This window comes from Lathyrus oleraceus, chromosome 4 (assembly GCF_024323335.1).
Source record: "Lathyrus oleraceus cultivar Zhongwan6 chromosome 4, CAAS_Psat_ZW6_1.0, whole genome shotgun sequence".
Classification (NCBI taxonomy): Eukaryota; Viridiplantae; Streptophyta; class Magnoliopsida; order Fabales; family Fabaceae; genus Lathyrus; species Lathyrus oleraceus.
Window position 1 is genome coordinate 111,595,439 of NC_066582.1, and position 15,924 is coordinate 111,611,362.

Sequence of the window (15,924 nt, forward strand, 5' to 3'; positions counted from 1 at the left end):
TCCCTATTAAAAACCTCTTAGAATCATCATAAATAATTAAATTTGTCCTAAAAAAAAAATCACACCAAAACCTCCTAAAAAGCCCTCCGAAGAAAATCTTTCACAATCATCGCAAGACATAATATATATATATATATATATATATATATATAATATATATTATAATACTAATATATAATAATATAATATATATATATATATATATATATATATATAATATATATATATATATATATATATTATATATATTATATAATATATATATATAATATAATATATATATATATATAAATTTAAAAAAATTATTTTAATGCTAATGACATGATATTAATTAAGTGTGAGTGAAAGATATGATAATGATATTATACTAGGAGTGTATTGTATCACTATCAATTTTTTAGTGTTTAATGAAAACTATGTTTATCCTTGTTGAATCAGAGAGAGCATCTTGATCCGAGTGCGTAGATACAGCACGCACAGAACGCGCTTTTTCTCCGGCTGATTATTATTCCAAGTCACTTCAGTAGGGTTCCAACTTCCAACTTCCAACTCGATCTCTCAACATTCTCCTCAATGGATCGTCAATGGCGTCCCAATCCCAGACCAATCCAATACCAAAACAATCTCTGCCCTAATTGCTTTATCCAACACTTCCCTTTTTGCCCTTCCCCCTCCCCTAATTGGCCACCACCACCTAACCCTACCGTCCCTTACGACGCCGATTTCGATAGAACCTTCAAAAAACCTAGAATCCATGATGACGAACGAAGATTGAAGCTCATTCGCGATCACGGTTTCAATCCACCTCCATTTCAACATCCTCATCACGCTTACGTCGCACCCTCTCCGCCGCCACCACCACCACCACCACCACCGCAACATCACTGTGACGCATTTCCACCACCGCCGCCGCCACATCTTCACAACGCTTCTACTCCGAGTTATCATCCTCAACAACACCACAGCGAGATCAACGCCCCTTACCACGATCACAATTTCCACTTTCAAGCTCAACAAGCGAATCATCATCATAATAATAGTAATCATAACTTGAACGCAAGAGAATTGCACAATCCTTATCCATATCCATATCAAAATCATCACCCTAATGGCAATAGCAACAGTTTTTCTGAGAATACCGGTCAAATGGAAGCTTCTAGATTCTTCAGGAACATGCCTCCTCTTCCTACTTCTCCGCCGCCACCTCTTCCATTGGATCCACCCAATAATCAGCTCAAAACATACTTTTCTCCACCTAAGAAACCGCATTCTCTTTTTCCTGTTACTTCTTCCGTTGCTCATGAACCTCATCCGTTTCCCCAACCTTATTTTCACAGTAATAAACCCCACCATCCAGAATTTTCCACTGGCTTTCCTATAGAGGTATACTAATGCTCATGCTTGCTGTCATTGTTTGATGCTGCTGCTGCTAGCCTTTTGTTACTATTGTTTGCTTTCATTTTCTGTCAGGAACCCTCAAAACAGTACCTGGGAGATGCTCAACCTTTTCCACTGAATCGATTGTCTGATGAGAAGCCTAAGTTTGTTGATGCTTCCCAGTTATTCCGGAAGCCACTTCGAACTTCACGTCCTGACCATTTTGTGATCATACTTCGTGGGTTACCAGGTGCACTTTTCATTGCTGTGTTATTAATTGCTATTGTTGGGCCAGAGTCCTGTTGTTGGTGAATTGTTATTGTTATGCAAGTTGACTTTGTTTGATGAGATAAAGGGGATAAGTATAATCAGTGGCAAAGCTTTGGTAAGACTATATATTTATTACCAAATCATTAATAAGTTATGTGGTGGTATGTCAATTTGAATTCAACCTATACCATTTATCCACACTCTAAAATGCAAAAATATAGTCTATTGAGGAATCAATCTTGGGTCCTCCGAGTAGCAAATAAAGGTCTTACCACTACACTATCAGATTAATGCTGATTCTATTTGGAACAATAGTATATATAATTATTATACTAATCTTATATATGTATATAAAATGATAAATATTTGAAGCGGCCATGGCCTCATCCGCCACTGGGTGTAGTGTGGAGAAAATTCATCAATAATATGAATGTGAATAGGGAATTTTACACTTCTTGGGTTTTGCTGACGATGACAAATGTTTGTAATTTCCTTCTTGTCTGAGTTGCAAATCTAGAGGAAGCTCCTGTTTGTGATTTCTTGGTCTTGGATTGTGATGTGGGAAGGCTTTTATGTTTATGTTGCATCAGTGGCAGTATTTTCTTGCCCATTTTACATGCTGCGGTTTTTGATTATTTTCTTCTGTTGAGATCTTTTCTACATGTTTGTGTCCTTTTCAGGCAGTGGTAAGAGTTACTTGGCAAAGATGTTGCGTGATCTAGAAGTCGAAAATGGTGGTGATGCTCCACGAATTCATTCTATGGATGACTATTTTATGACTGAGGTTGAAAAGGTTGTTGAATATTCATACCGACTTTATATTTTTGACAAAGCATTCTTATCTTGTCATATATGAGGTTTTGATTGATTATGTGGTAAGTTCTGGTGGATGTGGTGTTAATATTTGTATTTTTGGTTGAAAAGGTTGATGATAATGATGGATCAAAATCTTCAAGTTCAGGAAGAAACAAGAGGCCTGTAACAAAAAAGGTCATGGAGTATTGTTATGAACCTGAAATGGAGGAGGTAATTGCTATTTGCATTGTGATGTGTAGTTTTCCCATATTTTTTTTGTTCAATTTATATTTTAAATGCCTGCTCTCATTTGTTTCGATAGTAGTATGAGATTTATAATGTCCTTGTAATTTCCCTGCTGCGGAGGAGGTTGGAGAGGAGAGAAAAGGGGGGGGGGTGCGATTATTGCATTGAATGTACGAAGTTTATTGCTTATCTTAAAACTTCTTCTGTTAAGACTTTAGAGATTTGAGTGAGGGAAGAGTTCATGTTAACACACTAACACAGTCTATACAGTTTTGAGGCTACTGTGCATCCAGAGATTTTCTCCGATTGCTTTTCAAACAAAAGTACCAGGAATTTGTAAATATTACTATGATATAAGGAAGCTAGGGAGTGGAACCTAATATTTGCAATGCAGAGTATTTGGGAGCTTGTTTTCAAGTTGTGATTTACATGGCCGTTAATTGTGAAATTGGTTGTTGGATCCTGTTTGTAATATTGCAGGAAATTTGTATATTATTTCCTTCATTTATTTATTTTGGATATGTCTTCTATAAACAAGTTTTTTTATAAGACATACTGGAAAATTTCAACATTCTAACCTCTAATATGTTATACGCACTGAATCAATGCATTTTTTTTGCATTCCTGCCATTGCAGGCTTATCGGTCAAGCATGTTGAAAGCATTCAAGAAAACTGTTGACGAGGGAGCCTTTACCTTTATTATAGGTATGCATCACGAAATGTGTTGGCTAAATTATTCTTATAACTTAAGACAGACGAATTCCACTATTTTGGATATTTGACATAGTTTGAGGTTGCAGTTTTGCTCTGGATGAAAAATCATGCATTTTGTCATGAGTTCCCTACCCACTAGTGTGGCACTGTTTTTTTGATTTATTGGTAATAGAAACACACTTAGTACTCAGTCATAGGCTTAATATCCTCTGACAGATGTGATCATGTGAAATTAGTTATAGTTAATTCAGATACTGAAAAGTGAAAATTTTGTTTCTTAGGTTAATTAAAAGAACTTAAGCGTAAAGGTAATAAAGAGTGATTGGAAGGCTATGAACTGACTTGTTATGAAATATGATAAATTCAAATGTGTAGTTTCCTATTAGATTAAGTGGTGATGCAGCGCCCATGCACCACCTATATGTTCACTAACTACAGATGCAGTTTTGTTCGGCAATTGACCCTTTTCTTGGTGGTATTTGTTCCTCGTCTTAGTGGATGACCGCAATCTGCGGGTAGCTGATTTTGCTCAATTTTGGGCAACTGCAAAGGTATACCATTAATTCTTTTTTTGATAGCAACCTCTGCCATGTATGCTCAAGACGACTCACTATATCTTTGTAATACTCTCTCCATTCACCCTAGACATATGTTTCACTTGCCTTCTATTAGTTTTGTTTTGTAAAAGTATGCACTTCTGTTTCTTATCATGACTACATAGAAATGTAGAAAAGAGGGTAGAAAATCATTGGTAATAAATATTTGAAGTTAATAATTGCTAATAACTGAGCTGATAATGAACCACTGAAGATTATCTATATTTTTTATGCTTCCTAGCTACCTGTCTTGTTGAGTTTTGGGTCAGTCTTGTTGAATTTAGGACTTGCTATAATAACCCAACTGAATATCATAGTGTTATTTTAAGTGATACGGTTGCTACTTCCTGTTCCATTGCTTTATGTGAAACGAGCTGCCTCCTACTGAAGTTCCAGTTTTCATATGTTTGAATTTAAAGATGTTTTCATTTGAAGTTGATGCACGAATGCCAGTGGCATCTGTACATTATAATCATCAATATTTGTGTCATAGTTAAATATACCTAGGAATTGAAGAGTAGTAACACGAGATATATCTATTCAATGCTTCCTTTGCTGACGAATATTCTTCTTTCATTCAGAGATCGGGTTACGAAGTTTACATTTTAGAAGCTACTTACAAGGATCCAGTGGTATGTTTATTGATTTCCACCGAGCAACATGGAGCCTCATTTTTGTTTTTCTTTTAGTCTAACACCCAGTTAATTATCGTTATTGGTTGGTGCAAAAGTAAATAATCTTTCTTAAGTCACAATCTAAAATATTCAATTGCATGATGATAGAGAATTTTTACATATTGCTTTATTGTTTGCCTTATTGGATTAGATGTTTGATTTTTCGATTGTAAGCATTTGCTTGTTTTGGTCACGATCAATGACTAAGTTCTCTTATATTATTAAATGATTTTCAGTATTATGATTTAATTATTTTTCTTTATTCAGGGTTGTGCTGCTAGGAATGTCCATGGATTTACACAGCAAGACATAGAGAAAATGGCTGAGCAATGGGAAGACTCTCCATCCTTGTATCTGCAGCTTGATGTGAAGGTTTGCTGTAAATTTGGTATTACTTGTGTGAAAATGGCAATTTTCAGGCTGTAAAAATTGTATAGTAATGGCTTTGTATATATATTTTCACCGTGTCTCTTTTACTGAAATTACAGTCACTATTTCATGGAGATGATTTAAAAGAAAACAGAATACAGGAGGTAATTGTAACTTTTGAATATCTCTTTTCATTTGAGCCTTTGTGTGCAATTTGAGTATTAGGGACCAACTTTTAAATACTCCTCTGGTTTTGGGGTTAAAGATGAAATTTATTAGTGAGAAATAGAACATAAACAAAAAGTAGTTAAAATAAAATAAAAGTGTAAATCGTGGTATCATAACATGAATCGCAAGTTACAGCTAAATCATCTATCAATGTATACAAAATAACATAAATAAGAGAAATGATACTCTCCAAGGACTTCGGGCCGAAGTGAAAGAATAAGACTTTTTTGATTTCTTCAAAGTACAAGAAGTTTACGTCATTTAGCTCTATGCCTCCACTAGCTAAAAACTAAAAAGAGTTTTTTTTTTTACAATCGGGCCAACAGCCCAATGTTCCTTTCTCTCCACTTTCCCACCCTAGTAGCCCCTTTGACCAAAACAAACCCTAGTTGCCACACTCTCACACAACAAGGAGAAGAGGCGGAACTTGTATAGGAAGTTCACGGAGGAGGCAGAACAAGAGAAAAAGTTGCTTCATAGTCACATGGTTCACAACTTGCTCTGGTACATGGTATGGGTTCGGGTACGCCATACATGATTCTTGAAATATTGGGTACGTGGCGGTATACATAGTTGGTACGTTATTTAGGTTCGTGGTACATTCTAGTATTTTAATCGGTATGCTACCAATAATTTTTATTTAGGCTGGAAGTGGATGGAAGAAGGCTTAGTCTGAAACACCTAATCTCTCAAATTGAAGATTTCACTATTTTGTGATTTTCCCCAGCGGATTGCTCTGATTCAACTCAAAAATCAATTTCGCATTAGTATTGCACATGCCAAAATAAATCCTCCAAATCACAAATTACCTTTGGGCATGACTTAGGGAGTGCAATATGCAAAAATCCAACAAAGAAAAAGTTAGAGTGCCAACCAGTTGCAAAATGCGAAGTTGTCCAACCATTCTGTACATAGAAAAATTAACCGCCTTTGAAGGTGCCTCGATTAGAATACAAAACAGAAGCAATATAAACAATCCTATGTAGATGCTGTTTGTGGATGTGGGCATTATGCTCTAACCAAATATGATAAATAACATCTTAAACTTCTTTCAGCTACCCAAATTTAATTTCTTTCTTCTGGCAAAAGCCTTTATGTTATTTCTATAGAAACTTTATCAAATTGTGACTAAATAAAATGTCATGAATATTTCCAAAAAAGGAAGTGTATAATTCAGTAACTATTGATATTTGCAGGCATTCTAGTGACCATTTTAAAATTAGCAACTGCGTTATATTTCTTGTACTTGTTTTAAATTATTTATAACAACTTCAACATTTAACCCCCAAAGGTGTTTGAAATTTGAATGAGATGGCACAAGTCTTGTATTTGAATCCAAGGCTGGGTATGCCAAACATTTAAACTCTTAGGTAGAGCTTACATTTGTGCATGGTGATACCCGGTTTATACCTAAAAAGCTTAGCATATTTAAAGGTAAAACGTAACATATTTGGAATAGTTTTAGTAAAATGTAATAGATATAATATAAAAAGCTTAACATATTTAAAGGTATAAAACATAGCATATTTATATTAGTTTTAGTAAATTATAACATGAGGCTAGGATACCCTGTTTATACCAAAAAAAAGAACATATTTAAAGGTGTACAGCATGAAGCTATTATTTAGGTTTCATTGGTTTTTTTTTGTATTTATTCGGATGGTCATATAGCTGCAATAACTAGTTTTAATTTGAAGCTACCTATGGCTGTGGACTTGACTGGTTTCATATGGTATGTTTTCCAGGTTGACATGGATATGGAGGATGATCTTGATGATGCTTTACTTGCAGCGCAAGGCAGAGAAGCTGACAAAGCTGTTGACCCTTCTATCAGGGATGAAGGTAATGTGCTCTAACCAAATAGTGTTTGTATGGCTGTATCTATCCTGTTAATGTCATTTTTTTGGCTACATCTGATCAGTGTTGTTAAATAGAGGCTATAGCGAAGCAGAGTTTTAGTAAATCGCCATTGTTCTGCGATACGTTATGTAAATACAAAATATGGTAAAATAACAGCTATAGCAGTGATATAGCACTATTGTGTAGCGGATTTTGAATTAACTGCTATTCTTTTTGATCCACAATTGACAACACTGCATCATATCAGTGATGCCCAACTGCAAGAACTAGTGCATCTTATTTTTCTTTATAATATTGGATGAGGTCAGATTGACATAGGTTAATAAGTTTATAACCAATGAGATGCTTGACCTGGCCAAACAGAGAAAAATAAGTATCCAATCTAATATTGGAGTGTGGGTTTATCTTGAAATGTTATTTCATTTCATCCCTTCCCCTCTTCCCTCATGTTATTCCTTTTTCAACCCTTTCTCTGGTCGGAAAAAGGTAAAAAATTAGGGCATAGTACATGGTTAGAAGCAATGTTGGTAAGTTTGCGAGTATACCCGTGGGATTGCACGATCCTGCAATCCGAACATTCTTATTTGTCCATTCTGCGTATTACACATAGGATCGATTGGTTGAATATCACCGTAAAATCGCAAAAATCTCGTCAACTTGTGGGATCAATCATTTGGCGGAGGCGGTTTTTTGTGATGGGTTGGGTTTTTCGCAGACAATCCAAGTCCACTGGCAACTGCATATTTGACGCCTCGTCCAACAGTTACACAGTATCATCTCTGGATAATAATCTGGTTGAAGTTTTTAGATTGGTTTTATTTCTGTCTTTCATCTCTTCACTGTGGTTAGTCATTTGCAATCAATATAGGCTCCATAAAGGATGGGAAGAGATGGGATGCTGAAGAGGAACATCCAACAGAAGTCAGAGAACTGGGTAAAAGCAAATGGTCAGAAGATTTTGGTGAAGATGAACACTACCAAACTGAAGGTATGAAGGGCAATAATAATGCTCTGTCTGGGTTAATTCATCAATATGGCAAGGAAAGAAAATCTGTACATTGGGGTGATCAGGTATGACATGTATTTGATGCTATTGTCTGAAAGCTTAGAGAGTAAATATTTGAAGTCTGTTTCAACCGTATTAATATTGGTAGCAAATATTTGCTTTCTTGCTTAAATTCTTTTGGGTCACATGGGAGATGTAGAAAGGGGGTAAGGAAAAGGGTATGATGTAGGCATTGAACAATGGCATCAAGCATATACCACGGTAAAGTTGTTCAGGGCCATGTGTGCTATCAATTATACGGTTTCTGTTTTTTGTTTTTATTTCAGATTTTCTTAAATGTGTGTAGGTGTATTTGTTATCTTTTTCTACTTTTTTTTTACTTCTAGCTGTGTGTTCTGCTCTTTTGATTGTTAAGGTAATGAGGGCACTTAATATATAAAAAAGGAAATGACTTTAACCATTATATTTAAGAGTTTTTCTTATGTTTGGTGGTGTGTATTAAAACATTGCCACAACAGAAATACCGGTACAACCTGTTTTTGTTGCTTATATTATAGATTAAAATCATCTGTCCCTTCAATTAGATAATGATACATCTCTAAATTTCTCTCTTTTAAATAGTGTAGCATTTTCTCATCTAGTTTTTTGCTAGGCATTATTTTAATTAAATGGACTAGAAAAAAGGACATACAAAGGGGACAGTTGATTTGATTCCTTTCATTATAGGCATTTTCTTAATGTCAGCACCCCTTGCCCTCGTTCTTTGCAACCATCCTTTCAGGTTGGCAAAACAGGATTTTCAATTGGGACTGCAAGGAAGGTAACCGCATTGTCTTTAGTGATTGGTCCTGGTGCTGGATACAACCTGGTTAGTTATTTTGACTTGATCACTTCATATTGCTTAAATTTTAGGAACAACATTTACTACTATTTAGTTGCCCTTTTTGGGTGGTAATTTGATAATGTCTTATCTGATATTTAGGGCTGGTTTGTAAAATTAAGCATAGTTAAAAATCTAACTTATATAGATGATATCTGATAGTTGAATAGTTAGTTGATCGAAATTGAAGTGTTTTTGATAAAATCAGCTTTTAAAGTGATTACTATCTCCGGTCCTATTTATAAGAGAAAATTAACCTTTTAGATTATTTGAATAATGAATGTATCTCGTCTATTATACATTCAAAATACATTAATTATTCAATGAATTTAAAAATGATTTTTTTCTTATAAATATGACCGGAGATAGTAGTAAATTATTAAATGACACAAAAGTACAACAATCAAACCTTATTCTAGTGAGGTATAGATCAAACTAAGCCATAATGTTTACTCTTTACACATTATATTTATTAACTTTTTTACTTGCTATATTTATTTTTATTATTTTAAGTTATTTCAAAATATTTTCATTTTTTTGATGGCCAGTATTTTTCATTGTAATATGATGGAACAAGTTTGTAAGCTAATTCAATAAACTGTAAGGTAGCTTATTGACATTAGCAAACAAAGCCGAAGGTTTTATACACTTGTTTTCTATTTTCTTTTGTGGAACCTAATATGTTGTACTTTGTATGTTTTCTGGATTTTAAAGGGTGTAAAGTTCAGTCTACGATTTTAATTGGAAGACACTTTTATGAAACCATTGTATCACGTATTTTTTATTTGCAGAAGTCAAATCCTTTATCTGAAGAGGAAAGTCCAACCCAAAACATCGCAGAACCAAAGAAGCACAGCACATTTCAGGAACGAATCCGGGCTGAACGTGAATCATTCAAAGCTGTCTTTGATGGGAGACGTCCACGGATTTGACTTGTAGAGAACTGAATCAGAAATTTGGTTTACTGTGTCTGTGAGTCATGTATTAGACTAGTTAAGTAAAGAAAGTTGGTTGAGTTGTTTAGTTGGCTGGAAATGAGTAACACATGTCCCCAGCTGAGTTTTGTGAAATCATGTAAAATTTTATCAAAAGGTTTAATGCAAAATTTATATTCCTGATTTCGAAGGCCAAGTTGGTGTCTGTATTTGTGCATTTGTATCGTAGTAGACTAACACTCTTATGTTGATTTTTGACACAATTGGATTGATGATTTCAAGTTGGTGTCAGTGTGGGATATAGAGATTTCTGTTTGTGGGGACTATATTTCTACTGTTGTATATTTCATTTTCAAACAATTTAATTTATTTTAAGTGAATTGATTTTGTAAAATTGATTATATTTACAAATGAGTTGAAAGAATAACTATATATGTTCAAATGCATTTATTTAAAAGTGACTTAGCAATAAATTTTAGTGTAAAAAATTATGTTATAATTAAAAAAAATTATAAAATTTAATTCCAAGTTAGAATTAATTCTGCACACAAAATCAATTCTATTTGAGATCAATCAAACATGTGTAATTAATTTTATATCTAGAATCAATTCTATTTGAAATCAGTCAAACATGTCTGATTAATTTTATATCTAGAATCAATTATGTATGTTTCAATTTTACAACCAAATATACAATTATAAGAAGATGACAATCATGCATCTCAAATAAGGGGACAAGAAAAATATATAATAGTAGTGCATGAAAGAAATTTTTATTTTCATGTCTTGCATCCACCTGGCCATAGTAGAATATGCTTGTTCTTTTACTTTATATTTACATATATCTACCTACATCTGAGTTACTACTCTAGTCTTTTGTCCATTGATTTTTCAAATATGATCAAAGGGTATAAGGAGGGGAAATTAAAAGAAAAAGACAAACACAATATAATTACAATAGCTAGCTAGGGTTTTGAGTCTGATGCTTGGTTTACTACTGCTACAGTCTAGATTAGACTCAGTTTGAGTGTCTAATAAATTGTATCTGGTCATCAACATGGCTTGTTTACTTCACATTTTATAGAACCTGAATATTTAGTAAGTTCTGCTGCAAAACTCCCAGGCTTTGGCAAAATGCCATCTTTGCCCATAGTTGCAACCTTTTTTCCAGACTGTATAAAAAACGCTCCATTCATCATCAAGTCATTCTCTGATATCCAATTCCAATTCTTCCACACACTTTCAGGCGAATAATCCCTCTTTGTCACCTAATAAATCAATCAACCATTTTAACAACTTGACAAACCAGTCCTATAAATTCACAACATTTTATACATTCATATACATAGGCATAATATACCTCTTTTGCATTTGGGTTCGGAGGAGCAATAAACCTGTTACCCTGGCTGAGTATAGTAGGATGTGTGCTACCACCAATCGCATACATAAGCCAATGAGTGTAATCATTGTTAACAATATGAAAGAAACCCCATCTGCACCTTGGCATTCTCTGTATCAATCCTTTCCCAAAATGGTTGAAAGCTACTGTTATTTGCGATATTTGATCTCCTGAGAACCCATCACTTGCTCCAAATAACATAACCTAAACCAAAACAAACAAACAAAAAACATCATCTACATGCATGCATGCAAACAAAAAAAAACTTGATGCGGTGTTAATTAGTTACATGGTCTTGATGTGTCATATGACAGTTGGAAATGGTTATAGCAGTTGATCCCGCTACGACGTCAATCAAACCATCATAACAATTCCACATTGAAATGTGATCTATCCAAATATGACTAGCTCCAAACACTGAAATTCCATCACCATCACTCATCGAACGTTGTCCAAAGTGACTCATCGAGTCTCTCATGAGTCCACCACTACCTTGTTTAATATCATGTACATGTAACCCATGAATGATGATGTTTCTCACATATTGCATTGTTATTTGAGCACCTCCACTAATATGAACATTTGCACCACGTGCATCTATGGTCTTGTGATCCGTTAGTAGAAGCTCCGCTTTCAATACGATGTTCATGCTATGTTTAAAAATGATCCATAATGGCTCTTTTTGAATGGCTGCGTATCGCAACGTCCCTGGTTTCGGGTTAACAAGATCGTTGTCGGACGGATCAGAGACAACATAGATTTTACCATCTTTGCCTCCTGTCGTGCCTTGGCCAAAACCAAGAGCACAATCTGCTAGCTTCTTGCGATTCTTTTCCCAGTTAGGATCACATCTCCAGCAACTATCGATGGGATTTGTCGCTTTGCATGGACCTTTGTTTTGGGATTTTCTGCCTAAACTCCTCCTTGTACCATTGAAACCACTGAAAAGCCTGCCACATACATGAAATTTCCTTTTTATAAGGCTATTCACCAGTGAATATAAAAGCAAAGAAAATATAAACAAAAAATGATATACCTGTGGACATGGTTATTGAAAGTAGCAGCAACACCCTGAGGGTTTAACTGGTGAGCCTTATGTGCAGCTTTTTTGGCTTCATGTGACCGTCTTTGCCAGTGTTGGTCGAAGTGAACTATGTTAGCTTCAAAGGTAGGGAATATAGCAAGATAAAATACATACAAAAAAAGCAATCTAAGCTTTAAAGTTTCCATTCCATCGATGTTTGTTGAATCCTTATCAAGTTTTTGTTTGTGTTCTTGTTTCTTTTATTATGTTTGAAATCCTTTTTCCTGATTTTGTGATAGGCCCTACGTACACGGTATTATTAGATCCTTTTAGTGCTATATTTGTATGGAAAAATAGTAAAATATCAACGAGATGCATGCTTTGATTCTGCTTCATATGCTATATATTTGGTGGTGTGATTGTGAGCCTTTATAGACCATAAATTTGTTCACTTTTGTAAAAATGAAATACTATAATATGGGAAAGAGTATATGCATGAGGCATCAGCCGTAAATCTCAATGAATGAACATAGGCAAAACCTTTGTTTGGATGGTTTATATTTAGTGTATTTGCTTAATATGTTTCTCCAATTTGGACTACATTGCATGTCAATTATTTGTATGAGTTGATTATATGTGTATTGTCATTAATGCCATACAAGAGTGAGTAGCTTGAAGTAATGAGAAATAATATGTGAAAATAATATTTAAACCTACTTGGTATTGTTTCCACATTGCACATCACCGTTAAATTGTGGAACCATACATATACATATATTTAGCTATAAAATGGATAGGGGAAATGAGAAACATCATAATAATGTGTTTTCAATGTTATTTTAGCGAAAATTTATGAGTTTTAGTTTATATTGATTCAGATAAAGCGTATTATAGAATGTTAAAGGGAAATTATAGAATGTTAAAGGGAAATTTTATGGAAAGTCTTACATACGATACATAAAAAAGAAGTTAGGATTACTTATATTCGAACATTCTAAGATATATTAGAGGATGTATTGGTTAAGAAATTCACCGGTGTGAATGATTTTGATTTGTGGCGCTTGAAGATGCAAGCCCTATTGATTCAATAGGGTTTGTTAGAAACATTGAAAGGATCAGAGAATATGGTTGTTTCTGAAGGAGAAGAGCGATCCAAAACGCAACGGAATTTAAAAAAATTCCTCCTTTAGTGATCCTTACGAATGGGCATGATCAGTGATAGAATCGTTACCTCTTGTGGCGATTGAAACCTTTGATGCAGATCTACGGAGCGATCACGAAAGTTGAATGGTGACAACGCCTCTACTCAGTCCACACGAACGGATTCCTTCAATCTCAGTGCTAGCTACTACGAATGAAGGTTTTGAGTGAGAGAGAGAGAGAAACGAAATTACAACTCTACAAATGCTGCTGCACAAGGGTTTTATTTATAGAACCACTTGTGTGGACGACAAGCTAAAAAGTCCACTTAAGTGTATGTGACCCATATCTTATAATATGCCAAAACCACTTAAGCGCGTGGTACCTTACCATATTTCGTATTCTACTTAAGTACACCGTACCTTACGATGTTCTACAATTCGCTTAAGTGCACCGTACCTTACGATGTTCCTTAGTTACTCTATCTCTCATCAATCTGTCCTTTTGTGTGTGACCCTGTAGGTTTTCGCGGCATTGACAATTGTATTAAGTCACGTATTTAACATAATAAATAGTGAGCGGTATCTAGTAACACATCACTGCTACCCAAGACACGAAAATGTCATGTGATCTGACAAATCCTTTTGTGATAATATTTATGTGTACAATTATCCTTTTGCCCTTATGTCTATATTGAACACAAGGCATAGACCGTGTCATCCTTGTCCAGTTCAATATTGGGCCCATAGACATTTATCCTGTTACGCAGGATAGAAAAATTCCATCTAGGTCACTCATGTCCCTCAGCATGTTTCATGGAGTATCCATCAAATGTCTTTATGGTCATCCAGTTACAGACAATGTTTGATCAACAATAAGGCACTCAACTCTACATCTAGGGTCCATAGTGGTTTCAGGTCGAAGGGTGGTATACACCATTATCACCATGAGAATAACTTATGACACTTTGCATAACATTCTATATAGTATTCTCATAGTGGGTCAATCCAGTATAAATATTACTCTTAATATTCATACCTATGTTTAAGACTTGATAACTCCTTATCCATGATCCATGAGATATGATCATCCGTCTATATACATAATAGTCTTTATGCTTTAATGTTATCCCATTTCACAATAAAGCTCGACTACAAATACTTTAAAAATAGTGTCCTTATGTTTAATGTGATCTCATGATTAAGTCACACTTGATACATTAAACGGACTAGCTATTCTAGGGATTTTATTAAACAAACATAATAAAGAAAAAGCCTTTTATTATTAATAAATAATTTGATACAAGTACCAAAAGTATTGACCTCTAGGGCTTACACCAACAATCTCCCACTAGCACTAAAGCCAATCATGCATATCCCTAATGCCCATAGATCTAGTATGACCATCATGCTTCTGCTGCGCAAGAGGCTTTGTCAGTGGGTCAGCAATATTGTCAAGTGTAGATACTCTGCATATTTTCACATCTCCTCTATCTATTATCTCTCGAATGAGGTGATAACGCCTAAGTATGTGTTTGGATCGTTGGTGAGATCTAGACTCCTTAGCTTGTGCGATAGCACCATTGTTATCACAATAGAGACCAATGGGATCCACAATGCTAGGAACTATGCCAAGTTCACTAATGAACTTTTTGATCCAAACAACTTCCTTTGCTGCACTTGAGGCAAAAATATACTCGGCCTCAGTTGTAGAATCAGCAACTGTATCTTGCTTTGAACTTTTCCAGCTCATAACGCCACCGTTTAAGCAAAAAACATAATCAGATTGCGATCTAAAGTCATCCTTATCTGTCTGGAAGCTAGCATCGGTGTATCCAATTACAGCAAGCTCTTCCTGACCTCCATATATCAAGAAGGAGTCCTTAGTCCTTCTAAAATACTTAAGGATATTCTTGACAGCTAACCAATGAACATCACCAGGATCAGATTGGTACCTACTTGTTGCAGTTAAAGCATATGAGACATCTGGTCGAGTACATAACATGGCATACATGATAGATCCTATTGCAGATGCATATGGAATCTTATTCATGCGATCCCTTTCTTCCTTAGTTGAAGGGGATTGTGTTTTTGATAGACACAAGCCATGTTGCATATGTATGAATTCTTTCTTGGAATCATGCATATTAAAGCGTCTCAGCACTTTGTCTATGTATGTACTCTGACTTAGGCCAAGCAGTTTTTGTGATCTATCTCTATAGATCCTGATTCCTAATATATAGGCTGCTTCACCTAGGTCTTTCATAGAAAAACATTTCCCCAACCAAGACTTTACTTGTTGCAGGGTAGGGACATCGTTTCCAATGAGTAATATGTCATCTACATATAATACCAGGAAAACGATCACGCTCCCACTAACCTTCTTGTAGACACAAGGCTCATCTTTGTTC

The 15,924-nt window shown here is 34.9% G+C and overlaps 2 protein-coding genes across 2 annotated transcripts; one reads left to right on the forward strand and one right to left on the reverse strand.

Moving 5' to 3' along the window:
- The first annotated feature begins 359 nt into the window (after positions 1–359).
- LOC127073828 (uncharacterized) lies at positions 360–10,147 on the forward strand. Its single transcript, XM_051015058.1, has 13 exons — positions 360–1,383; positions 1,471–1,627; positions 2,328–2,440; positions 2,572–2,673; positions 3,325–3,394; positions 3,899–3,954; positions 4,581–4,631; positions 4,941–5,045; positions 5,162–5,206; positions 7,016–7,112; positions 7,999–8,201; positions 8,918–9,004; positions 9,808–10,147. The coding sequence occupies exons 1-13, from the start codon at positions 574–576 to the stop codon at positions 9,946–9,948; spliced, it is 2,037 nt and encodes a 678-aa protein (XP_050871015.1). The 5' UTR covers positions 360–573; the 3' UTR covers positions 9,949–10,147.
- Positions 10,148–11,003: 856 nt separating this feature from the next.
- LOC127073829 (probable pectate lyase P59) lies at positions 11,004–12,580 on the reverse strand. Its single transcript, XM_051015059.1, has 4 exons — positions 12,387–12,580; positions 11,640–12,300; positions 11,312–11,554; positions 11,004–11,219 (listed from the first exon to the last, which is right to left on the reverse strand). The coding sequence occupies exons 1-4, from the start codon at positions 12,578–12,580 to the stop codon at positions 11,004–11,006; spliced, it is 1,314 nt and encodes a 437-aa protein (XP_050871016.1).
- Between the last annotated feature and the right edge of the window lie 3,344 nt (positions 12,581–15,924).

Bases quoted from the DNA above. Each gene is read 5' to 3' on its own strand.
- LOC127073828 (XM_051015058.1), top strand. From the start codon at position 574: ATGGATCGTCAATGGCGTCCCAATCCCAGACCAATCCAATACCAAAAC. The intron at 5,046-5,161 runs GTTTGCTGTAAA...CTGAAATTACAG, and splicing joins ATCTGCAGCTTGATGTGAAG to TCACTATTTCATGGAGATGA. The intron at 7,113-7,998 runs GTAATGTGCTCT...CAATCAATATAG, and splicing joins CCCTTCTATCAGGGATGAAG to GCTCCATAAAGGATGGGAAG.
- LOC127073829 (XM_051015059.1), bottom strand. From the start codon at position 12,580: ATGGAAACTTTAAAGCTTAGATTGCTTTTTTTGTATGTATTTTATCTT. The intron at 11,555-11,639 runs GTAACTAATTAA...GTTTTGGTTTAG, and splicing joins ATATGACACATCAAGACCAT to GTTATGTTATTTGGAGCAAG. The intron at 11,220-11,311 runs GTATATTATGCC...TTGATTTATTAG, and splicing joins CGAACCCAAATGCAAAAGAG to GTGACAAAGAGGGATTATTC.